This window comes from Camelina sativa, chromosome 14 (genome assembly GCF_030686135.1).
Source record: "Camelina sativa cultivar CO46 ecotype springtype chromosome 14, ASM3068613v1".
Classification (NCBI taxonomy): Eukaryota; Viridiplantae; Streptophyta; class Magnoliopsida; order Brassicales; family Brassicaceae; genus Camelina; species Camelina sativa.
The window spans coordinates 7,803,853-7,828,315 of NC_141893.1; the positions used below are offsets into that span (position 1 = coordinate 7,803,853).

At 33.6% G+C, this 24,463-nt stretch overlaps 4 protein-coding genes and 1 pseudogene across 5 annotated transcripts; 2 read left to right on the forward strand and 3 right to left on the reverse strand.

Annotated features, from left to right (window-relative positions):
• Window positions 1-47: 47 nt before the first annotated feature.
• LOC147927936 (uncharacterized) lies at window positions 48-1,040 on the reverse strand. Its single transcript, XM_087485943.1, has 3 exons — window positions 884-1,040; window positions 467-667; window positions 48-163 (listed from the first exon to the last, which is right to left on the reverse strand). The coding sequence occupies exons 1-3, from the start codon at window positions 1,038-1,040 to the stop codon at window positions 48-50; spliced, it is 474 nt and encodes a 157-aa protein (XP_087342069.1).
• A 3,920-nt stretch (window positions 1,041-4,960) lies between these two features.
• On the forward strand, window positions 4,961-8,568 carry LOC104740499 (exonuclease 1-like). The gene is made up of 12 exons (XM_010461114.3): window positions 4,961-5,007; window positions 5,134-5,311; window positions 5,450-5,486; window positions 5,696-5,870; window positions 5,984-6,062; window positions 6,504-6,548; window positions 6,626-6,775; window positions 6,871-6,985; window positions 7,070-7,170; window positions 7,271-7,368; window positions 7,465-7,557; window positions 7,727-8,568. The coding sequence occupies exons 2-12, from the start codon at window positions 5,234-5,236 to the stop codon at window positions 8,493-8,495; spliced, it is 1,740 nt and encodes a 579-aa protein (XP_010459416.1). The 5' UTR covers window positions 4,961-5,007; window positions 5,134-5,233; the 3' UTR covers window positions 8,496-8,568.
• On the reverse strand, window positions 8,569-11,214 carry LOC104740498 (protein MOTHER of FT and TFL1-like). Its single transcript, XM_087483278.1, has 4 exons — window positions 10,921-11,214; window positions 10,234-10,295; window positions 10,052-10,092; window positions 8,569-9,100 (listed from the first exon to the last, which is right to left on the reverse strand). The coding sequence occupies exons 1-4, from the start codon at window positions 11,113-11,115 to the stop codon at window positions 8,877-8,879; spliced, it is 522 nt and encodes a 173-aa protein (XP_087339404.1). The 5' UTR covers window positions 11,116-11,214; the 3' UTR covers window positions 8,569-8,876.
• A 2,407-nt stretch (window positions 11,215-13,621) lies between these two features.
• On the forward strand, window positions 13,622-15,451 carry LOC104740501 (GDSL esterase/lipase ESM1-like; annotated as a pseudogene). The gene is made up of 5 exons (XR_015580600.1): window positions 13,622-13,970; window positions 14,098-14,219; window positions 14,309-14,509; window positions 14,590-14,828; window positions 15,002-15,451. The product of XR_015580600.1 is annotated as a GDSL esterase/lipase ESM1-like (transcript).
• Window positions 15,452-18,053: 2,602 nt separating this feature from the next.
• LOC104740502 (laccase-1) lies at window positions 18,054-20,603 on the reverse strand. Its single transcript, XM_010461115.3, has 5 exons — window positions 20,290-20,603; window positions 20,053-20,204; window positions 19,698-19,942; window positions 19,382-19,510; window positions 18,054-19,276 (listed from the first exon to the last, which is right to left on the reverse strand). Exons 1-5 carry the CDS (start codon window positions 20,395-20,397, stop codon window positions 18,153-18,155), a joined length of 1,758 nt encoding a protein of 585 aa, XP_010459417.1. The 5' UTR covers window positions 20,398-20,603; the 3' UTR covers window positions 18,054-18,152.
• Window positions 20,604-24,463: the final 3,860 nt, after the last annotated feature.

Here is a 24,463-nt window from a genome sequence, read left to right on the forward strand (position 1 = left end):
AGAAATAAATCAAAGCATAGAATTAAACCAAAAATAAAACCAAAAATTTATTCATCATCTTTGAAACAATCGGAAGTCTCTAGTAAGTCATCATTCTCATGATCGAAGTCTCCTTCATCATCGAGATGCACATAGTTAGCTTCCGGATTTTTCTTCAAGATCTCTTGGTATGCATCAATAAGGTGTTTGGGAGTCCTGCAGTTCTTTGCCCAGTGGTTTGACATACCACATCGGTGACAAACCGATTTTGCCTTGGTTTGTGGCTTAAAAGGCCCGCGGCCCTTGTTACCACATCCGCGGCCGGCTTGGCCTCCACGACCGCTACGTCCTCTGCCACCACGGCCGCGGCCGTAGTGTCTTTCTCTGTGGACGTAGTTGGTCTCTCTAGGCTCTCTAAGCTCGTTAGGCTCTGCAGCACTTTTCTGTCCCAAATCAACTTTGTGTGCTTCCGGTAATGGGGTTGTACCGGGAGGTCTCATAGCACTATTCATCAGCAACAGTTCATTGTTCTGCTCAGCTAGCAGTAAACACTCATTTAGTTCCCCATAGTCCGCAAACTTCGTTTGTCGGTACTGTTGCTGAAGGACGATATTGTTAGGACTAAAGGTAGACAATGTCTTATCCAATAGCTCCTTTTCCGTCACTACCGTACCACACAGCCTAAGGACTGAGACAATCCTAAAAAGCTCAGAGTTATACTCATCCACGGATTTGTAATCCTGGATCCTTAGGTGTTTCCAATCGTACTCGGCCTTTGGTAGGAGCACCGTCTTTTGGTGTCCGTATCTGCGTTTAAGCGCTGTCCAAAGGACGAGAGGATCCTCTATGAATAGGTACTAGTTTTTGAGACTCTCAGCAATGTGATGATGCATGTGCTGGATACACTTATTCTTTTGCTTGTCTGTGCATGTGGAATCCTCTTCGATGCATTCAAACAAGTCTTTTGACTTCAAGTTGATCTTGGTGTTCATTGCCCATAGCAAGTAGTTATCACCAGAAGCATTCAGTATTGGATAATCTAGGCTCTTAAGGCTTGCCATCTGCATAAAACAGAAGTAGACATCCGAATGTTAGCATGCGATATTTAAGATCGAACCATGCACTTGATCAATAGGACATGCGGTATTTGAAACCGTACCATGCTTGGGCCATGCGGTATTTGAGACCGAAACATGCTTTGCCACTTATGGTTTTATGGTTTAAATTCATGCATGCAAAACAACAAAAACAAATATGCTAATGCATGCAACAATTTCTAGATAGGATTTAATTTTTCTTAAAATTTCCTATTTAGTCTAGGATTTTAGATAACCACTAAATTAAATTTAGAAGTTTATCTTGATTATATTTTAATTTCAATTTCATTGTTTTAGATTTATAGAAATTTAACATAACTTTTAATAACAAACAAATTTAATCCTAGAACACAAAACTAAATCATGCAGCTGAATTTATACAATCCTAAGCAAAATCGATTATGATCATGATGCATGAACAGTCCAAGTTTTAAATCTCCTAGAACAGCTTGATTAATTTCTATCTTATGATTTTAACAAAACAATTCTAGGTTCTTATGCAACATAACAAATCAAGCAATTTCAAACAATCAAATCAGATTTTAAGCTTGACAAAGTTTTGGTGCAATTCTCGATCAATCTAACAACCTAACAACCGATTTTAAGTTTTAGGTTTAAGGAATTTAAAGCTTGTTAGATTGTGTACTTGGATGTTTAGGTTTCATTAATTTTAAGGTTCAAATTCGATTATAGGGTTTTAAGAGGGTTTCGAATTTTGTTTACCTTAACACCAATAGGTTCTGACCGGTTTTGATTTGGGAGCTAAAGACCTCAGATATCTCACGAACCTCCAACCTCGAACAGCTTCCACGAACCACAAACTGCTTCCCACGAACAGCTCCTTGTGCCGCACGTACTTGAAACTCACCCCCGATCCGCGTACCACGAACCTCGATCAGGTTTTGTATGTAACTTGATCACGAGCTAAGGATGCTCGTGAATCACCAAAAGAACTTCGAGATAATAGAGGTAAATCTCGTAGGAGAAGAAGAACAAGAGGCGGTTTAGGGTTTTGGAAGAGAAGGATGAAAGCGGCGGCTGCCTTAGGGTTTTAGGTGGTAGGAGTCTATCGTGCTGATAACGTGTTATGAATATAGAGTTTAGGGATAAAGCTCTTGTATATTCTTATTGATTAAACTCGAGGTTACATGCTTATATAGTAGAGTACAAAGGCTAAAACTAAACCGACATAGGATTAGGGTGTTGCCGAGAAGGCCATCGGCCGATGGGCCGATAGTACATGGGCCGAAAGGCCAAGGACATAAAGACGGTATATGGGCCGGTCCGTACGAAGTCCACTAAGTGTTTTACAACAATCACAACAATGATTTTTTTTATATATTTTCACCCACTCGAGAAAACAAACATTACCCGGTTTTTTTTGCAAGACTACAAATCTCTAAACATGAGACACACGGATGTCCACAGAAATCAAATGAAGTATATCCACCAAGATGATGACAAACGGATTCCGCAACTATCTTTCAGTTTTCGCCTCAAATTGTAGACATGTCAAGGCTGTCACAAGTTACAACAGTGCGAGAGTGGTCATGTCTACTCTTCGTGCCACAAGTTACAACTGCTCTCAAAAACTATATGTGAATTTTTCACTCAAGGTCAGAAAATGGCTCTTGCATGCTTTTAGCATCTTTGCAAACTTTGCCAATAAATTATCTTTTTAATTTCTAGCGCATATTTCTTAGTACGAGGATCAAGATAATTCTTACAATATATTTCTTTACCAGCTGTTTATTTTCTCTCCCTCATGTTGGAAAGACTGACTCACTAAAACAGTCTCTGCATCTCGAGCCTCAAATTCTCGAGATATTCAATCTTTAAAACAGATTCACATCCAACATATTTCCAACATTCTTTCAAATTCCATCTTATATAACTGTCTTGGAGCAATTAACATGTATAACACATTTAGATGGAAGATATCTGGTTTCTGACCCAAACCAATTGTAATGAGGGAGTAATCATGATTATTCGTTGGCATGATGTGAATTACTTGACATATAGAGTCATTTATGTCAATTACTTAGCATGGTTTCACCACCATTGTCAATTAACTAAATACTCTCGCAAACTCCATTTTGCAAGTTAATGACAAACATATATAGTGGATGATCTGTCCACAATATCGCTTTGTATACGTACCAGAAAATTGACATTATCCAAATTTATTGGGTCGGTGAAAACCATATAATCGGTTTGCTTTGTAAAGCAGCACACATAATAAATCACTAGAAAACTTTTTAGGTTCTCTAGTGAATGTTTTCAGAAATTTCTGATTATTCTTTCGCATCAATACTAAACCGGAATGGCTTAACCGGTCATGCCAAACAGTGAGATTTTTATTAAACCTTATGGTTTAATATAAACATTTTATCTTTTAGATAATGCATGTAATCTCTAAAATACTTTTCTTGCCTTGGGTAATAATACTTATGATTTCAAAGTATTTTATTTGCTTTTTGTCTCAACATGATTACTTTTCAAATCCTCAAGTGTTGCTCTATCATATGAGTGATTAAACTCATTTTGGGTGTGAACATAATCTTAAATTTGTTCTATCACCTCTGTATGTGGGATTCATCAATTCTCCCCCTCGAGATGATGACACTTGATGTCTATCAATCTCGATTTGAATCCCACTTTGTAATCAATAAAGTTCTCAAATTGGGTCATGTATTATATCTTAGACCCTTTTAACTTTGAGACTAACTGAGAGATTATAACACATTAATATCAAACTGTGTTCCCATAGACAATAGTATATATACTCTTCAAGAGCTTTCAATACTTTTTCTACTACTTCTTATTATTGTAGTAGAATAGTGGAAGTTGTCTCACACTAGCTTTTTTCATCATATATATATATATATATATATGAGATAAGTATCACTTGTACTTATTATTCACTTCTAGCGGAGAAACAAGTCGATATTGAAACAAATTTTGTATAAAATAAAATTTAACCAGTGTTATAGCACAAATACTTATCTAGAATCATTAACAGTATAAAGCTTACAAAATATGTGTTTTTTTTCAAACCATCATATTTAGCATATGATTTTATTGCTTAATGTTTTATCCAAAAAAACTTTTAAAAACAACCACATAAATTTTATTTTATATAAAAAATATAATATAAATAAATGAATTTTAATCTGTGCTAGAGCACGAGTCTTAATCTTGTACACTAATATAATCCTTGACAAACAAAAAAAAATACTAATATGATTTGAAATTACAAAATAATTGAGCACCTCCAACGAATGAACAAACTAATATGAAAGTACTAGACATAACACTAGTCATGGGCGTTCGGGTATTCGGTTCGGTTTTGGATATATCCATTCGGTTCCGGTTAGTTTGGATATAGAGGTTTAGTATTCATTCGGTTAATTTACTATTTCGGTTCGGGTTCGGTTCGGTTCGGTTTCGGTTATTTTCGATTCGGTTCCGTATATCCGAAATAGTGTAATATAAATTTTTAAAATATTATTTAAATAAAATTTGATTATATTTTAATAAATATATCTAAAAACTTCCTGATATTTGATTTATTTCAAATATTTTGGTATTTTTTTCTAAATATATATGGTTTTTTAGTTTACTTTTTATTACCTTATATAAATTAACACGTAATACAAAACTAAAACTTCAACGTGGCGCAGTGGCCATGTTGCACACTCCAGTTTGTAGAGTTCTCAGGTTCGGCTAAAACATAATTTTAGTACGTGTTCGGTTTGATTCGGATAACCGAATGAATATCGGTTCGGTTCGGTTAATAACCAATATCCATGGATAATTAAAATACTATCCAATCGGTTATTTGCCCAGGACTACATAACACTCTTTGTCTTTTGGAAATCTACATGATTAGATTGCAACTCTCAACAGTTGCTTCTTGTCGCGAAAACTGGTATAGTGGGATAGTCGAACTCGAACATATTTTTATTCACTCCCGCCATTGGCATTTCGCGCCAAGGTTATCTTTTTTAACTTGTGTTTCTTTTTTTTTTTTTTTTTTTTCTCACTCACTCGGAAGCTAGCGAGACCGGAGATTAGAAAAAAAAAAATACAAGATTAAAGAAAAATCCTCAAGAACCCTAAAAAGAAAAAGAAGAGAAGATAAGGAGAAAGGGGAAATGGGCATAAAGGATCTTCTCAGGTTCATGAAGCCTTACATCCTTCCCATTCATATCCAGAAATACGCCGGCAAACGAGTAATTCCCTCCGATTTGGTTTCTTCATTTCTTTTTCCTTTTCGATTTTCAGTTTCCGTTAATCGTTCTGGGTCAGTAAATCTCCATTAAAATAAAAAAATCAAGTTTTTAATTAATGCCTTTTTTAACACATTACAGGTGGGAATCGATGCATATTCATGGCTTCACAAAGGAGGTAAGCTTATTGCTCTCTTCAATCACCCCTTCATTTCGTGCTTGGCCCAAATAAAATTGCTTTTTTTTTTTTTTTTAAAATCTGTTAGTGAACCTTAAAATTGTAATGAATACACAAAACTAATGGATATTTCGAATGTGGAAACTGATTGATGCGTTTCGAGCTGATACTTTAAATTTCATGACTTAATTGGATTCTTGTTCTACCAGCATACTCATGTAGTATGGAGCTGTGTTTAGATACTAATGGGAAGAAGAAGCTGAGGTACATTGATTACTTCATGCACAGAGTCAACCTTCTTCAACACTATGAGATCATCCCTGTCGTTGTTCTCGATGGTGGTCATATGCCCTGCAAGGCTGCCACTGGTGATGAACGTCAAAGGCAAACTCTCCGTCTCTCTCTCTTTTGTTTTCTCATATCTTCTTTGTTTCTTTTTCCTTTATTAACTTTTTTTTTAATATAACTAATCGTTTGGCTTTGATTTTAATTACCAGGAAGCGAAAGGCGAACTTTGACGCTGCAATGGTTAAGCTCAAGGAAGGGAATGTCGGAGCTGCCACCGAGCTTTTTCAGGTGCTTACTTCTTATTTCAATGGCTTAAGTCTATAACTTGTAGATCTGTTTGCCTTTAGAGTTGCTCTAATTAGCAGCTAGCTACTGAGCTTTTTCAGGTGCTTAGCTCTATTCATTTCAATGGCTTATATCTTTGAGTTGTGTAACTGTTTGCCTTTAGAGTTTCTAGCTATGAAAGCTTTGGGACTAGTTTGGGATTCACTAGGACGCACATATTATTACTACTCAGTTTTTCTCTTTATCCGTTTTTTTTTTTTTTTTGTGTCTGAATTTTAGTCAATCAAACATAACATGTTCATCTTGATTCTTAAGTCTAGTTAGGCATTATTGATGTGTTGGTTTGTGTGTTTAGTCAGTAGCTGATCTTGTACTCTGCTTATAGAATTTAGTCGAGACTATGATATTGTGTGAGCTCATGCCCAATGTCATCACTATATGCAGAGAGCTGTCAGTGTAACATCATCCATGGCTCATCAATTGATTCAGGTATGGATTGTTTATTAACCTGAGTATATTTTCTTTATAATAAAATGAACTTTCTTTAGACCCTAACAATTTCACAGGTTCTGAGTTCAGAGAACGTCGAATTTATTGTAGCTCCATATGAGGCTGATGCTCAGCTAGCTTACCTATCCAGCCTCGAACTGGAACAAGGCGGGATTGCTGCTGTTATAACTGAGGACAGCGATTTACTTGCATATGGCTGCAAAGCTGTAAGATTTTCTTCTTTTACAAAATAAACAAAGTTCCTAATAAGTGTTTTAAGAGCAATGTATGATATGTTTCCCCAACATTTGTTTGGTAAAAGGTAATCTTTAAGATGGACCGGTATGGTAAAGGGGAGGAACTAATTCTTGATAATGTTTTCCAAGCCGTTGATCAAAAGCCTTCGTTCCAGAATTTTGATCAAGAGCTATTCACTGGTTAGTATTATACTATATTATGTAATCTTCCCAACATAGTTCGATACATTGTTGATGATTGTTCTTGGTCTGGTCTCTTTACAGCAATGTGCGTATTAGCGGGATGTGATTTTCTCCCCTCGGTTCCTGGTGTTGGCATTTCAAGAGCTCATGCATTCATCTCCAAGTACCAGAGTGTAGAACGCGTAAGCATTTACTTTCTCCTATGATTGCTTAAATACTTTCTCCCATCACTAAAGCAAAAAGCGTAAGACATTTAAATGTGGGAACAATATTGTATTACAGGTTTTGTCAGTTCTCAAGACGAAAAAGGGCAAACTATTTCCTGATGATTACTCCAGCTCTTTTGCAGAAGCAGTTTCAGTTTTTCAGCATGCTCGTATGTAAGTAACTCTTGTCTCACTTAGGTGTTGCTAGTATAGTAGTATCCATTCCTTTATGCTTCACACTAAAACTTCCTTTGATTCAATATGTTGCAGATATGACTTTGAGGCTAAGAAGCTCAAGCACTTGAAACCCCTCTCTCAGAACCTCCTGAGTTTACCAGTTGAACAACTTGAGTTCCTGGGACCGTATCCTTTTTCATTTCCTCCCTAAATATTTTGAACCTTCTCTTATAATATTATAAAAATCAGGGCATTAACCATTCTAAAACGCAATAATGCAAGTCCAGTATCATTCATCACATCTTCACATGACTGTTTTGCAGTTTTGTTCACCTTGACACTTCTAACTCATCAGAGATTTGTCGCCATCTGTTGCTGCTGCAATTGCTGAAGGAAATGTTGATCCCATAACCATGGAGGCTTTTAACCGCTTTCCGGTGTCTAAGAGACAGTTAGAGGCGCCTGCTCGATCATTCAAGGAACAGGAAAAGAGAAGCTCCTTTTTGTTATGTTCTTTGTCTGAAAATGAGGAAAGAATAGAGCTCAAAAGGAATGCAGATGAAGCTATGATCGATCTAGACACTGTCCTGAAGGAGACAAAGAATTCCAAACAAGATTCAGATCTACACAAACTCCTTTCTCAGCCTAACAGGGATCAGAAGGTTATCCGGCCCAGCAATCCCTCACTCATTCCAGACAACAACCCGTTCAAGATAAGAAAAACCGATGAAATCAATCTGGAATTTGCAGAGTACGGTTTGCAAGAACTTGAGAATTCTTTTGTGACCAAAAGCCAAGCAGTGGATGTGTCTTCTTCTTCACCAAAATCTAACGAACACGAATTTGCAATGGATAAAGAAGAGGTAATGATCGATTTGTCCAAGCTTGAAGACTCTGTAATCAAAGAAGACTCGGAGAAGAAAATAGAGAAGGAAAATTTCGAATCAACAGAAGAAGATATAGTGGAAATTAAAAACCATGTGAACATTACAACAAAGAGAGTTCGTGGAGCAAAACCTAGAGCGGAGAGTTTCAAAGTGAAAACAAACTGTAGAAGCTCAGAGAGCAAGAAGACTACAATCAAGAAGAAACACAGTATATTAGATTTCTTTCAACGATTATAGTCGTTATTTTTGGTATGTAATCTGTTCTTAGCTTCATCATAACTCTTTAATATATGATTTATTAGAAGATAAAGAGACGAACACCATATATTATAGCAAGCAACTCCATAATTCCATCATATGGAAAATAAAAGGAGGATACACATATTTATCTGCAAATACAGATTATAGGTATAACCGGATAGACACATATTTTTTTATGGCTATATTGCTTAATATAGGCTATAGCTATAACCGGACTAATAGAAAATGTGGTTTGACATATTAACCCACATTCTTGTCCGCTCTGGTTTATATATATAGGTAAAGGCTCTTTTTGGTTTTAAAACCAGAAAGTTCCCGATTTTGGGCTCAGCAGATGGTATTTGTTTGTTGCTTGTACTAGCGCCTGCGTGAAGCAGGCTCCTTTTGGGCGTTGAAGTAGACAGTGGCCACAGGTAGACCAAGATCGAGATGTCCGGCGAACATTCGGGTGCTGAAATTGGCTCGTGACAGCGGCTGCTGCACCATCAGACCCACCGGTGAGTTTTGCCTGAAGAGTACAAATATGTAACGGTGAATCCCCACTGGTGGTTTTGGTTCCATGTAAGGAAGTATCTCCTTTCCTGAAATTCAAAACATAGAAATATTTTTCATCGTACTAAAATAAAAATAAATTAAGCAATGACATGAAAGTCTCGTCTCGTACAAGACGGCTTCCTTTATTCATTTGTGTTTTGTGGTGTTTAAGGTTTTTTATTAGATGACATGTGTACGTTGTTTAATCGATATACATCAATGTACACGTACGGACAAACATGAGATGTTGGTTTGAGAGGACACCACATGTCGCAACTGTGGGACATAGCTTGAAACACAGGAATATTAACTAGTGACTCTAATTATATGCCTTAAAGATAACCATATATAGTTAAAAACTGATGTAAACTACTAATTGGGTTCATCTTTCTTCAAGAATAATGTTTTTGAATTTGAATTATGTTTGGTTTGCAAATGTTACATCTCGCAAGATAAACCTTGGCTCTTACCAACTAAAATTATATAACATAAGCAACTTATGAGAGAGTTAGGTATATTGTTTTCGACCAATCGACATCGTGCCATACTGAAGTCGTTGTTCCCTAATCAAGTTATGTTTATTCTTATAATATTCATTTCATATGTAAACCGAAAGCACCACGGTCCGAAGATAATATGATTAAATGAATAATATAAAAATAGTGTAACGGATAGTCAATTAGATCTAAACACATTATCATGGACATAATTAACTATCACTACATTTTCTTAATGCCTTGCACACTAACGTCACTTTATCTATAATGCAAGCAAATTAAAATACAAAGCAATAAACCTGTTTTTTAACACAAAAAAAAAAAAAGAAAGAAAGAAAGAAAGAAAGAAAGAAGCAATAAATCTGTTCACTGTTGTTGTAAGAATCTGTTCACTTTCATGAGTTATAACTGTAGCAAAGATATTAACGTAATAGAATATCCTAAGAAGCAATTTGAGTTTTGTTTTCAAACTCGAGAACTTAGCTTTGATATTTTTCATACCTTTTGAGGGGTTGGTGCCACCGGGAATATCCACGACAATCCTGGAAATAAAAAATAATAGTGTTATTCTTTTGCTAAGACTAATAATAGTGTTATTTTACCCTTATTTATCCGTTATAAGACTAATAAAGTGTTCACGTTGATATCAAAACAAAAAACAAGAGTGCGTCACTTGTACGCACCAATGGACCCATTCTCTCAGGCTCGGCTCGCTTGGGCTAGGTGCGTCCGGGTCAGTCATCACCTGCATGCATCGAAATATTTAGATTTACAGATGGCCAATGAAATTTTAACACATGCAACAATTAAACGTTATTATTGTAATCAAAATTTCAGCTAAACCGTGACTAACACATTTAAGTATGTATTAGAAACTCACTGATATTTACACCTATCTATGTTAATATAAATTTTACGTACGTCAACATCTATGTGAATGTACCAGTATGTGTAAAGTAGTACAGCACTTCAACGTTTGTTTTTGAGTATATCTAATATTCTAATGTATTAAGAAAATAGATTCCAGATAGATGCTTCATGCTTCAATATGTATACATAATACATGTTTGAAAGTTTTTATCATAGCAAAACACTTCTATTTAAATAAATACATGTTTGAAGTTTATCATAGAAAATATATATATATATATATATATATATAGAGAGAGAGAGAGAGAGATTGTGTTCGAATGCATTGGACATCTTAAAAATGGTGCTGAAGTAATATATGCATGCATGTTTCTACTATAATGATGACGGAGACCATGATCATGATGAAAAGGAATCATGTAACGCATGTGCATATATATTTACACACATATATGTTTATTAATACATAAATGGATAGATGTGAGAAAATGGATACATACGAGAGTGTAAAGCTCATCGGAATGGCCGGAGATGTTGACTTTTGGAGGGTTGAGTGTGGTGGAGGGTTTGATCTCGCATCCGTTAGTGATGTGTTTGGGGCCGAAGTAGACAGACATAGTGGCGGTTGGGATGAACATGTCCAACACATCTCCGATTACTCTTCCGACCACCAAAGGATCAACAGAAGCTGCCATCGAACCACGGAGAGGGAGATATAGAGAGAGAAAGAGAGAGAGATTCTTATTTTAAAAGAATCCTTGTTTTGTTTATATCGCATGTCCGAATTCGGATGGACATCTATGTGATGGTTTATATAGAAAATCCTTTCACAAAAAAACAAAATGGTAAAAAATACTTTTTTTTCCTTGCATCAGGAAAATATTTAATAAGAGCCTCGGACAAATACAATGAATATGAACCACGATGGCGATACATTCATTTTTCGATATTATTTCGACGTTAAATTATTCTAACTATTTTAGTTTGTACTGGAACAATATTAATTGATTTTCTTACTATGTTTTATTTTTAACATTTTACGAAATATCTATTGCAGCGCAGTAACACACACAATACAAACTTTTTATTGTTTTAACAATAAATTCTCTGTTAACTAGTAAGAACAAAATTTCTATGTATAAACTTTAAAAAATTATGAGTGTTTAATTTTTTTAAAAGAGAATTATTTTATTTTTGGAATATTTTTAATATATATTCTTACGTAACGTATAAACGTAACGTGTAATGTTTTTATAATAATAAAAATACAATAAAAAAACTATTGTGAAGCGTTATTTTCTTTTTTTTTGGATTATTATATGAAGCGTTATTTTCTTTAACAAATTTTGTTGTTAATTAGATGTGTAATCACATGTAGCGGATTTTCCGCATAATTTTTTTTGTATTTATCGAATTAAAAAGTTAATATAAAATTATATTTTTTTAATGTTAAGATAGTATTGTAAAAAAAGTATAAACTCTATTTTTATTATAAAGAATGTTATTTTGACATTTTCATATAAATTAAGAAAATTATGTAAATTTTTACTATACTTTTTACATATACATTAAAATGTATTCTTTTTAATTCGTAAATTAAATTATTAAAGATATAAAAAAGATTTAATTATAAACTGTAGGATTAAATCTTAAAATGATATTTTTGTGAAACAATATTACAACTTGATACTTATTGTGAATCAGAACAAGTAAAATTTTTGGTTGAAAGTAAATAAACAAATAAACTATCATCTATTTTGTCGTCAATAGTAAAAATATATCATGACACAGTCCACTCGTGTCGTATGATATATGGTCGGTCCAATCATGATCAGTATTAACATCAAAAGCATAAAAAGAAAGAAAAATATCAGTACATCAAAGAACATCAAAATGTTTTGATACAAATTATACCGTGAGAATGAAAATATATTTACTTTCCTATAATGAGTAAAAGTGTAAAACAACAGAACTAAATGTTGAGAGATACCGGAAGTAAGTTTAGTACTCATTAATAGCAAATTTAATGTTTTCGGGTCAATTACAATATACAGTTTTTTTCCTTGGTTATAATGAGCGAGCTAGAGAGGAAGAAGAAACTGAAGGAAAAGGTTAAAAGAAGGATTTGGTCGGATTAGTGTAACCTATAGGCCATGCATAGGCCATTTCAAACTCTTTTGCATCCACAATTATGATACGTGTCGTATCTACGTCTCAGCTGTTACCCACGATCCCTTTTGTTCATCGTGCCACGTGACATCATTTCTGCCGTCGGTTAGGAAGGATCATCCTCTACACGTGGAAGTTCCTTGTGGTACTCGATTGGTAAACTAATTTCTACTGGTGGTAACTCTTATTAAAATCATATACTATAGGTTTTTGGAGCTCATGTACACGGTCACACACAACTCACAAGTAAGAATAAAGAAAATCTGTTGGGATGATCGCATCGAGACAACATATCGCAGAAGGAGTAGAGAGACTCACATTTATTAGAACAAAATAAAAATAGAGTATTGGAAACCTAATCTCGTTCAATCTTGCCCAAATTAAATTCTACTAACTCTGTCAATTACATTATGCATATACACGAACTCTCACATCTTAGAGAAGAAGCTGCAGCGAATGCCATAATTATTGTTCAAGAAGCAATGTCTCCATAAGCCACGTCTTGAATAGAGAAGAAGTTCTTGTAACAAAACGACATTAAACCACGATTGCGCCAAAACCAAAACCATCTATTCAAAAACAATCACTTGATTTTTTTTTTTTAGTTGAATGTAATAATATTCAACCAAAATACTTATTTACATTGAAAGCATCAGTTATGTATAGTTTATTTTCTTTGAAAGAAATAGAAGATGATTGAAACAGGAATCGAATGTTACTCCTGCTTATGTCATGGATCGTGTGAAAAACCACACCCTTAAAGTGCCTTCGTGTTTAAAAACCACTACTTTTAAATATCAGTTTGGTTTAACACTATTCAAAGGAAGCCGTACTGATCATGCCAATTAGTTTTATTTATAATAAATATTTGGTTCGGATCTCATATACAAACAATTTGCAACCAACCGCGTCGAATAATCAGGAGGTTAAAGCAAACACGCCACTAAAGCTTCTTTTCAAAAGGACTAATTGAAGGCGTAAAATATGTTCATGCTCTTTAACAACAATCACTAGATTTGTTTTTTTTGTGCAACCAATCACTAGATTATAAGAACTCGTATATATTAACAAGTCCAGTGTCATCTTCATCTATCGCATATACTAATAAGCTACAATGACAGGGAACTGTAATCTGGTCACTCTTCTTGGGGCATTATTGGTACTAACCATCTTCCATAATCAGGTTATTGTTGCTACCAACCGCGGCGAGGGTATTCCGGGGTAGGACTGTTCACTTTCGGAGACTCCTACTTTGACGCTGGAAACAAATTGTTTCTCACCGAAAACCAAAATCCTCCCCAAAGCAAATGGCCGTATGGAAAATCCCGAGATGACCCTAATGGCAAGTTTTCTGACGGCAACATTGTCCCTGACTTTATCGGTACATTACACTTACATACTTGTAGCTAGTTTGTATATTATTGAGAACTCAATGCTTACTAACTATATATATATATCTTTCTCTATAAAATAAAATAAAATAAAAATAAATAAATTTGGTGATATAGCTGAATTCATGGGCATTACGAAAGAGATCCCACCAGCGTTTAAATCTGGCGTTGATATTTCACGTGGAGCCAGTTTTGCTGTCGAGTGTGTCGCCGATGCTTCTATTCTTCCCGGAACATTCGTAAGCCCTCATTTAATTAATTTCCTTTCGAAACATTTATTAGTAATTTAAATTTTCTTACAAGTATATATTTGTACGTATATATGTAGATGACACTAACTCAACAAGTGGATAAATTTAGAAGTATGAAATCAAACTGGACGGACGATTTCATTGGAAAGTCATTGTTTATGATTTACATTGGTACAGAAGATTACTTAAACTTTACCAAGAGCAAACCCAATGCAGACGCCTCTGCTCAGCAAGCTTTTGTCATTTCCACTATTAATCAATTGAAGAAGGACATGAACGTACGTACGTTGTTGATATATATGATTACACGTTAAATTTATACATTCACGATATAAATTAACACTTGTAATATTTGCAGTTCCTATACTCTTTAAAAGCGAGTAAATTTGCCATTCAATTGTTAGCACCATTGGGTTGCCTACCAATATCGAGACAAGAATATAAGACAGGCAGCGAGTGTTACGAGCCGCTCAACAATCTGGCCAAACAACACAATGAGAAGATTGGTCCAATGTTGAACGACCTTGCTATTACAATTCACCATCTTCGATTTCTACAACGCCGTTCTACGTCGGACACGTAGGAATCTCAACTACAGTAAGTCATCTTGTCATCCAGCCAAAACTATACAGTTACGACAATTGATTTTATTTGGTTGTAAACTTAAGAAAACAAATAAAATCGGACAAACAAATATAGGTCAAAACCATGTAGTACAACTTGTTCCATATATCAAACTAATGGAGTATATAAACACTATAATTAAGCAGGGTTTTATGTGTCAAACACGTCATGTTGTGGTGTGGGAACGCACGATGCGTACGGCTGTGGTATGGGAAACGTGCGGTCGGAGCTATGTGAGTACCAAAGGGCTTATTTCTTCTTCGACGGACGTCACAACACAGAGAAGGCACAAGAAGAATTTGCGCATCTTATCTTTGGGGCGGACACTAACGTCGTTCAGCCGATGACCCTTCTTGAGCTCATTGTTTATCCTTTTAACGAGCCTATGCGTGAGTATTGGCAACCAAATAATTCCAGCATCACAACTGATGGTTAAAGACGACTATACTTCTAATGTTTTTCCTTCTTTTTTTCTTTGTCTGTTATTCATAAATAATTTGTCGTTTACAATGATGTAAGTTCCATGCCAACTTGTTGACGAAAAAGAAAGAAAGATGCATGTTAACTTAAAGCTATTTGAAGGTTTACTCCCGATCGTTTAAAACCTTTTAGAGATATATGTCGTTTGTAGCATATCTTTAAGACTGTTAACCATAACTTTCATTTCTTGAAATGATATTTACATTCTTTTGACGACTGACGAGACTGTTAACCTAATTAAAGCTCATATTGACAAATGTCTTAATTAACTAATTAACAAGTTAACGAATCTCCCTACGAGCCGGATTAACCCACTCACCAAACTAAACGCTCAATCACACACAACACAATCAGAAATCGAGATAAACAAAGTATCGGGGAAGTTTTTTTGTTGTTGTTAAATCGAAATTTACTAGATCAATCAATCGTTCCATCCACATGTAATATATATATAGGAAGATTGACATTTCATGACTCGTACAGTACTACGCGAGTACCTTTAATTAAGATGGAATTTAGGTATAATTTTAAAATGATCGATGATGATATTGATACTCAACTACTGTATAATTCATAAATAGTTCTTTACTAGATTTGAACGGAAATTGAAACGAAAATTAAATAATCTATAGTGTTATATTTATTTTATACGAATTAAAATGAGAATTTGAGATTGCGGTCGTCATAGAGTGGGTACGGCTTCCCCAGATAGATGGTAAGTGATGACCATGCCCATGGTATGTGTCTTTTTGATCCTCCACTATGAATCTATATGTATATGTGATAGTTTCGATCTTATTGGATATTGTGTTATGCAAGCCGGTCCATTATTATCATAAGTCTTCACTCTTAATCCATGTCAACCGAGGAAGAGACACTACTTAAGCACAGCTCTGTAGACAATCTAGGAGAATATATTCCTTGGGAAGTAAGAAGGACAGAACCCGTCTCAAACACCGTTATGCTAAATAGTCTCGTCAGTCGTCACAAGTAAAACCAACCAAGCATTCAATGCCAAACAATTGCGTTAGTAATAAAGATCTTAACTGACACATAGCATGTCAGCTACTAGTGTCATTGCCTGAGTAGACTGCATATGTTGTTGTACACCAATCCTAGCCTTTTAAAACATAACTAGAATTGGACCCGTGCTCTAGCACGGTTTAATATTTATTTTATTTATATTGTAATTTTTATTTAAAGTGTTATATTTATAATTGTTTTATTTGTTTTATTTTTTTTTTGCTCAAACACTATGCCATGAAATCATATGTTGAATATAACTTACAAAAATAACATCTATTTTGTAAGATCTATTCTAGTAGATCAAGATTTTGACCTGCGGTACACTTCAGTTTAAGTTATTTGATAAAAATATTAATTTTTGTTTGTTAATTTTATTTGATTTGTTTAGTTTTTAAAATTATATATTGTATTTTTATTGTTAATTATATGAGTTAACCTACACTATATCGCATATTAATTATTTTGTTACAATATTAATTAATTGATTTAATTAGATATGTCTGTTAATCTAATATTTATATTGTTAACAAAATAATGAGACGATATTTTATCCATGTAGCACCGAATTAATGACATTTTAAGTTTCTATTAATATCTACTCAAACATGTCTAGTCATATAACCCGTCGTGTGATATTTTAATTCGTTGTACACCGCAGAAAAAACTTCATAAGAGTCTAAATATATTTTTAAAATGTTTTAATAAAGTTTCTTTTTTTTATAGAAATTGAACTACTTATAATATTTGAACTTCTTATAAAGTTTAAATATTATTAATATCTTAAACAGTTATAAAAATTAACTATTTTAATAATTGAAATTTTAATAATCTTTAAAGTTTTTAAAAAGTTCACAAAATAATGAGATGATATTTTACCCGTATAGCACCGAATTAATGACATTTTAATTTTCTATTAAAATCAACTCAAACATGTCCTGCCATATAACCCGTCACGTGATATTTTAATTCGTATATTTTATTAAAAATGAAAATGTTTGAATAAATTTTATTATTTTAGAAATTGAAATACTTATAATATTTGAACTTCTTATATAGTTTAAATATTATTCATATCTTAAACATTTTATAAAAAGATAAATGTTTAAATAATTGAAATATTAATAATCTTTAAAAAAATTAAAAAGTTATTAAAAGTTGAAATTCTTTAAAATAAAGAACCATAATAAAATGCATAAATTTTTTAATTTCATTGCATGATAAATCAAGGTTTCTGCTCATTTGTATTCAGAATCATTTTGGTCTCTTTTTTATTAATATGACTTTGAATCTTTGCCTAGTTTTTTTAGGTGATGTAGGGCATTTTGTATATTTTTTTTATTCATCAGTTGAGCAATATATGTCTGTTTAAAAAAAATTTAAATTACATCATATGCAGAAAAAAATCATAAATTTTATTAACTAAATATATTAGATATAAATTCAAATAATTTAAATATAAAATAAAATAAATATGAAAGAAGAATCACATATTTTTGTTTTAATTAGGTTGAAAGATTTCCTTATTTTTTAAATGTTACTTATAATTGATTTATATGTTACTATAATTAACTAAATCCATACTATACTTACTTACCAAAAATCAGACTAACCCGTATATTATGATACATCTATGTCACAAGTTTATAACCAAAAAATCATAAATATATCTATTATATAGTCTACAAAAAAATGTGGTCTATTTCCGTTTTATTATACTGGGGATAATAGTTTTTAAACATATTAAACACTCAAAAATCAAAACAAAAACACATATGATGAACACTACTTTGTTTAACACTGAGGAAGATCATGAGGGGGAGGAAGCAGAGTCTGTGAAGGAAGAGGTCCATCCTTAACGATAAAACCCATAGCTAATCCCCAAGAAGTATGTTGTTCGAGATGACAGTGAATAAACCAAACTCCTGGGTTATCCGCATTGATCCTAATCGCCGCCCATCCTCCCGTCGGCACCGCGTAAGTGTTCCTCTCCGGCGGATCCACCAGATTATACCTTTTCGGATCCTTCTCCGGGTCGAAATTCCCGAATCCTCTTCCCACTACGAAGAAGTTGTGTCCGTGTAAATGTAACGGATGGTTCTCGACGTTCAAGAAGCTCGTCCCCTGAAACACGATCTCTAACCTCGTCCCGAACTCCACTTCGAATAGCTCCGTCCCGAACTCGGTGTTCATGTTCTCCGATACCGGATCCACTCCCGTGAAATCGAATCTGTTCGGCGGATTCTCAGGGAAATCGAGTGAGAACACTCCTTTGCTCTGTTTTTTGTAGTAGCTCTGGAGGATCGAGATCGGAGGTCGAACGAAGGAGACGTTGTTCATAGATGCGAAGAATCTCTTCCCGGCGTAACCTCCGCAGGTCTGATTTAACGGACAGTTCTGGAGATTGAGACTGATCGTTGTGATCACGCGCTTGTCGATCTTCGTCGGGACTTTACATGGATACTCCTCCGATCCGAGGCTCTTGATGTTATCGGAGAAATTAGTCGCGAATTTCGTGTCCAGCATGTTTGGGAGAGCCGCGACGACCGTCGACATAGCCGTTAATCGCCGTCTCCGCCGTGTGATTTCGGAATTTTTTTCCGGTTTGGTTTTGCCGCTGTAACGGAGGAAGCCGACGGTGGTTGAGTTGTTGAATGTGAAGACGGAAGTGACGTAAGGAGTCGCGGCGATGAGAAACTCTCCGCCGGAGAGTTGGTTGGTGCGGAGAAAGAGGGTGGTGGTTTGACCCGGAGCGATCATGATTGCTTTGGTTTCAACCGGTTTGGTGTAAACCGCGTCGACCTCGACGACGGTTAGTGTGTGATTCGATACAGCGAAGAAGAGCTCGCTGTTTAGAGCTGCGTTGATGATGCGGAGGATGTAGGTTTTTCCGGCGTCTACGGTCGCCGTGAAAGTATCTGCGCACAATCATAATCAGTGAGAAACGAACCGAAATGGACCGGAACTGAACGTATCCGAATCGGAATTTTAAAATCATCGGTTAAGAGAACAAATTGTTGGACCTTTAGTAGAACAAGGATAAAGTGGGCCGGGAAGCCCGTTAAGGGTGTAAGCGTCGGAAGGTTTAGCCCCACCTCCGGTCATGATCATTTCCTTCTCCACTTTGTCGACGTCATCATTCCACCATTCACCTACAACAACATTTTCACATATTTATCATTTTACATCGTGTGCAATAAATAATATATTAGTTTAAAGATCATTCTATTGGCATAGTTTTGTTTTTCACTTCGTCTGAACTGGACTTTTGACATGTACGATATTTTAATGGAAAAGAAAAGACAAATTAAGAAAATTAAAGTTATAAATATATTGTACCGAGTATAATGGGAATTTCGGATTGGATGTGGCTGCCGGAAAAGGGATAAGGCTTCCGTGGATAGACGATGAAAGCACCGTAGACAGAGGCGCGTTGCCATGAGTGATGAGCATGCCAAAGGAGTGTGCCTCTTTGATCTTCCACTTTGAATCTATACGTATATGATTGTTTCCATCTTATCGGACACTGCGTTATGTAAGCAGGTCCATCTGCCCAACCGGTCCGATATTGCCTTAAACCATGCCTACTCGCAATCACAAACCCCAAATCAATCGATAAATGTATGAACTCACAGAAAGAAGTAAGTGTTTAAGTTGTCCATTCATGAAATGTTGTTGTTATATTAATTTTTACCAATGAATAGTTGTATTTTGAGCGATCCGGTTAGTCACTTTGATTTCTACGGTGTCACCTTCATGTACCGCCACCGTCGGTCCTGGATATTGTCCGTTCACCGTTAAAAGTTGTTTCGTGTGGCACAATCGAGTTACTTTCTTCCATTCGACCTAAAAACCAAAAAAAAAAAAAGATTAACAAAAATAAAGTGTAGGTGCCAAAAACATGAAACTGAGTGAAACTAAAATTGCTTACATTGAAGTGAAATCGGCGGATGGTTGAAGCCGAAGAATGAGGGAGAAGAGTTGCAAATAGAAGCAAAAAGGTCGAAATCATTAGAAACCCTAAATTCTCCATTTTCATTTATAGAATACTGATCTAGCTTCTTTGTTTTACTTAGCTATGATTATTGATCAAGTTAGCTGTTGTGGAGGTTCTTTATATAGGATCACATTGGGGTTAATTTGCTTTCTACTTTTAATACATAATTCTGTCAAAGTACCTATACTTTTTTAAGACACCCCCCCCCCCCCCCCCCCCCCATTTTATCTTTCTCCCCAAAAAATATCGTCTTGCAAGGATAAAAAAGGAGATGAATAATAACCGTTAAGTTTTCTTGCATTATTGGATCGGTAGGTGAGTGTACCACGTACGAAAAAGTGAGCCAGTTAGTTTATATATTTTTGAAGATTTCAAATCTCTCGTATAGTCTCATCTCAAATGGATTTAATTCACTGCTTCTAAATAATATAAAACCACTAAAACGATTATCTTATAAACGAAGCCTTTTTCTTGTTTTTAAGTCATAACTAGTTAACTAACTTTTTTATCTATTAGTCCGAAGTCCGAACATTTTTTTTGTAACGACTAATTTTATAAATTTTGATCGTATTAATTATCTTCAGCTTTAGCTTTATATGAATCTCTCTACTACGTACAGGCCGATTTAGTTATTTTCCCCATCATCCATAAGACCACCACGTACGTGACATCCTACAACCAATTGAACTCTTTAACAACAAAAAAGACAAGAAAAAGAAAAGAGAGAAAGATAAATCAACATCAGTTGACCATACTCATTTGTCTAAAAGCTACTTGCCCTCTTGTGTTGAATTAAAGTTTTTCTTTATGTATACCCTACTTTCTTTTTCTTCTTTTTTTTTGTTGAAGAAGATTTTTTTTTCTTTGTAAAGCTTGAATTCCTGGTCTCAAATAGTTCTAGCTACTATGTATTACTTTCTTATTATAATTCTTAATTTCTCTTCTCAGGGGACCTCATATCTCAGCTACATCGGCTTCTCAATTTCAGTACCCAATCATCTCTTTATCACCAAACTTCCCTCGATTTATATATGTATCGGGCCGCCGATACCTCTTGTATCAACAACTTGCTCATTTTTGTAAACACACTCGATTCCTCTTTTTGTCACATTTGATAGTTGATTAATTAAGATGACTATAAGACTTGATATCTTAGTCGTCACGTGTCGGTCTTCGACTAAAAATAACAATTTGATCTAACGAAAATGGATAGCACTAACAAATGTAATACAAAAGGTAATATAAAACAGGACCAACTAATTAAAGGTCCATAATTCTCGGTGAATATAGAAGAAGGAAGATAACTTAGTTCATGTTCCAACATATGGAAATCTCAACTATGAATACTTGAAGTTGAACGGCTGAAAAACAATTTCATTTTCGATATTTTTCTGTTTACAGTATACAGTCCGACACTTCACAAGTGGAACATATCCACGGTGGTCAATCCTTCTGAAAAAGAAGCACATGCATGTGTGAACTTTGGTTACGTAAAAAGTTATGTCTACTTTTTAGTCTTCAGTAGAAGGACAATTCTTGGGTTTACCTACAGGTGATCTTTCATTTACCCTTTTTAAATTAAAAAAAAAAACAAATCTTAACTAAGCAAACAAATTCTGTAAATCAATCAATTTTAAAATTATTAATTTTGGCAATTAAATTAACTATTTTTTACAAACCCAAACTGACATATAATTTTGTTTAATTGTAAAATCTAAATTTTATCCACTCTTTTATAAACTCAAACCGATATATAATTTTGTTTGATTGTAAAATCTAAACCCTAAATACTCTTTATAAATCCAAACCGACATATAATTTTGTTTAATTGTAAAATCTAAATCTTAACCACTCTTTTGTAAACCCAAACCGATATATAATTTCGTTTAATTGTAAAATCTAAACCTTAACCACTCTTTTGTAAACCCAAACCGACATATAATTTTGTTTAATTATAAAATCTAAATCCTACCCATTCTTTTATAAACTCAAACCGACATATAGTTTTAAACATTATAAATTTAAATCCTAATCTTCTTTTATAAACTCAAATCGACATAATTTTCTTGATAAAAGATCTACATAATTTGTTTCCTTAATTTGTGTTGTCCTTTTATTTTAATTTTGATTTTTAAAAAATATGATATGACATGACATATTGTTGTATTTTATTGGTTAATTAAGATGGGGTGAATGAGAGTTGTTCACCCCTATGGGTGAACCCAAAAAATTTTCCTTTTATAAACCCAAACCTATATATAATTTTGTTTAATTGTAAAATCTAAATCCTAAACACTATTTTATAAATCCAAACCGACATGTAATTTTGTTTAATTGTAAAATCTAAACTCTAACCACTCTTTTGTAAACCCAAAACTACATATAACTTTGTTTAATTGTAAAATCTAAGTCCTAACCACTCTTTTGTAAACCCAAACCGACATATAATTTTGTTTAATTATAAAATCTAAATCTTAAACATTCTTTTATAAACCCAAACCAACATATAACTTTAAAAATTATAATTTAAATCATAATCTTCTTTTATAAACCCAAACCGACATAATTTCCTTAATAAAAAAAACTAAATAATTTGCTTTGTCCTTTGATTTTAATTTTGATTTTTTTTAATATGACATGACATATTATTGTATTTTGATTGGTTAACTAAGAAGAGGTAAACGAGGAATCCAAAAATTTTTCTTACTAGAAACTGATTTGTGGGGTAAAATTAAATTCACACATGTAAAACGTGTACAATTTTTTTTTTAACCGTCTTGTATAACGATTAGAAAGTGTTTCAAAGTTAGAAATAAACCCAAAATCTCTTTATTTGGGTTCAAGGGTCATCATGAGAATTATTGAGTTTTTTTTGGTTGTGAGAGAGTTGCCGTATGTTGCTGCAACATTATGTTGCAATGGTGCATCTCCATCGGTTAACAACAAATACTAACAATTTAAATAAAATTTTGTTATTTAATTAAATTTGATTTTGTTTAAAACAATCCAATAATCAAGTGACAAGAGTGTAAATTGAGGTTTTTATTAGGATACTATAATTTTTAATAAAGGGGTACTATAAGAATGACGTTAGACTTTTTCTTGAGAATATAATTAACTCCACGTTACTGGTATATATATCTATGAGACTATGATGATAAAAAATACTTTTAAAAAGTATTTTTTTTTTTGGAAAATCATTAAAACTTTATTGTCGATAAAGTGATGTGATCGGTGGGTTGGTGCGAGCCATCGAAGAGAACAAATAATACGACTAAATTGCGAATTGTTTTAAATTTAATAGAAAGCAGATGAATACATACTACAGAACACAACTCATAAATCTGAGAAAAAAAATATATAACAATTTAACATGGGTTTAAAGTTATAAATTATCCTTGTGAAATCGGAAAGAAATTACAACCCGATGTTATGAAGGAGTAAAAAATAAAAGAAAATAAAATTGTATGTGAAATTGTGAAGTTCAACATGATAACCGCAATTCATAAATCATAACTGTTAAAAAAGCTATTCAAGCGTTCAATATTTTTGAATGTCTAGCTACTTTGAACAATGAATTTTGAAAATGTAAATATAATCCAAACTGTATTATATGAAAACAGAAAAATATGTAATTTTTGAACTGCTAGTTTAGAATGTTTTCTCTCACTGTTTCAGTATTATTAACTAGTTTAACCTTAACCCCACAATTTCAGTCACTGGCCATTCGAAACGAACTAATATAACTTTTTAATATAAAATTTTAACTTTTTTAAAAAGTGTGTTAATTATTCCTATAAAATGACTGATATTAGAGCATATTTATTGGGGGTTCATATAAGGGGAGTTCTTAAATTTTTTATGAATTAATTGTGTACTGTTTGGAATATAAGAACTCATGATCTCTTAGATAAAATTTTCTTTTTTATTGGTAGGTTCTTATTTTGGGTCTCTTATTTTTTAAATTATTGTTTTTAAAAATTTTAAAATTTTAAATAGAATAAAAGTGGTATAAATGTGTAAACATTTAAGATTTTATAAAATTAGAAAATATTGCATTTAACTAATTTTAGAATATACAAAACATAATAAAAACATTAATACATAT

What these genes read in the sequence shown, in the direction of transcription:
- LOC104740498 (XM_087483278.1), bottom strand. Translation starts at nt 11,115, where the DNA reads ATGGCAGCTTCTGTTGATCCTTTGGTGGTCGGAAGAGTAATCGGAGAT. An exon ending in CCGATGAGCTTTACACTCTC is followed by an intron (nt 10,296 to 10,920) that starts GTATGTATCCAT and finishes CGATGCATGCAG; the next exon opens with GTGATGACTGACCCGGACGC. An exon ending in TGGCACCAACCCCTCAAAAG is followed by an intron (nt 9,101 to 10,051) that starts GTATGAAAAATA and finishes TTTGAATTTCAG; the next exon opens with GAAAGGAGATACTTCCTTAC.
- LOC104740502 (XM_010461115.3), bottom strand. Translation starts at nt 20,397, where the DNA reads ATGAAAATGGAGAATTTAGGGTTTCTAATGATTTCGACCTTTTTGCTT. An exon ending in TCCGCCGATTTCACTTCAAT is followed by an intron (nt 20,205 to 20,289) that starts GTAAGCAATTTT and finishes TTTGGTTTTTAG; the next exon opens with GTCGAATGGAAGAAAGTAAC. An exon ending in TTATCCTTGTTCTACTAAAG is followed by an intron (nt 19,277 to 19,381) that starts GTCCAACAATTT and finishes GATTGTGCGCAG; the next exon opens with ATACTTTCACGGCGACCGTA.
- LOC147927936 (XM_087485943.1), bottom strand. Translation starts at nt 1,040, where the DNA reads ATGGCAAGCCTTAAGAGCCTAGATTATCCAATACTGAATGCTTCTGGT. An exon ending in AGACAAGCAAAAGAATAAGT is followed by an intron (nt 668 to 883) that starts GTATCCAGCACA and finishes GGATTGTCTCAG; the next exon opens with TCCTTAGGCTGTGTGGTACG. An exon ending in TAGTGCTATGAGACCTCCCG is followed by an intron (nt 164 to 466) that starts GTACAACCCCAT and finishes ATGCATACCAAG; the next exon opens with AGATCTTGAAGAAAAATCCG.
- LOC104740499 (XM_010461114.3), top strand. Translation starts at nt 5,234, where the DNA reads ATGGGCATAAAGGATCTTCTCAGGTTCATGAAGCCTTACATCCTTCCC. An exon ending in CTGCCACCGAGCTTTTTCAG is followed by an intron (nt 6,063 to 6,503) that starts GTGCTTACTTCT and finishes CACTATATGCAG; the next exon opens with AGAGCTGTCAGTGTAACATC. An exon ending in TGGCTCATCAATTGATTCAG is followed by an intron (nt 6,549 to 6,625) that starts GTATGGATTGTT and finishes ACAATTTCACAG; the next exon opens with GTTCTGAGTTCAGAGAACGT.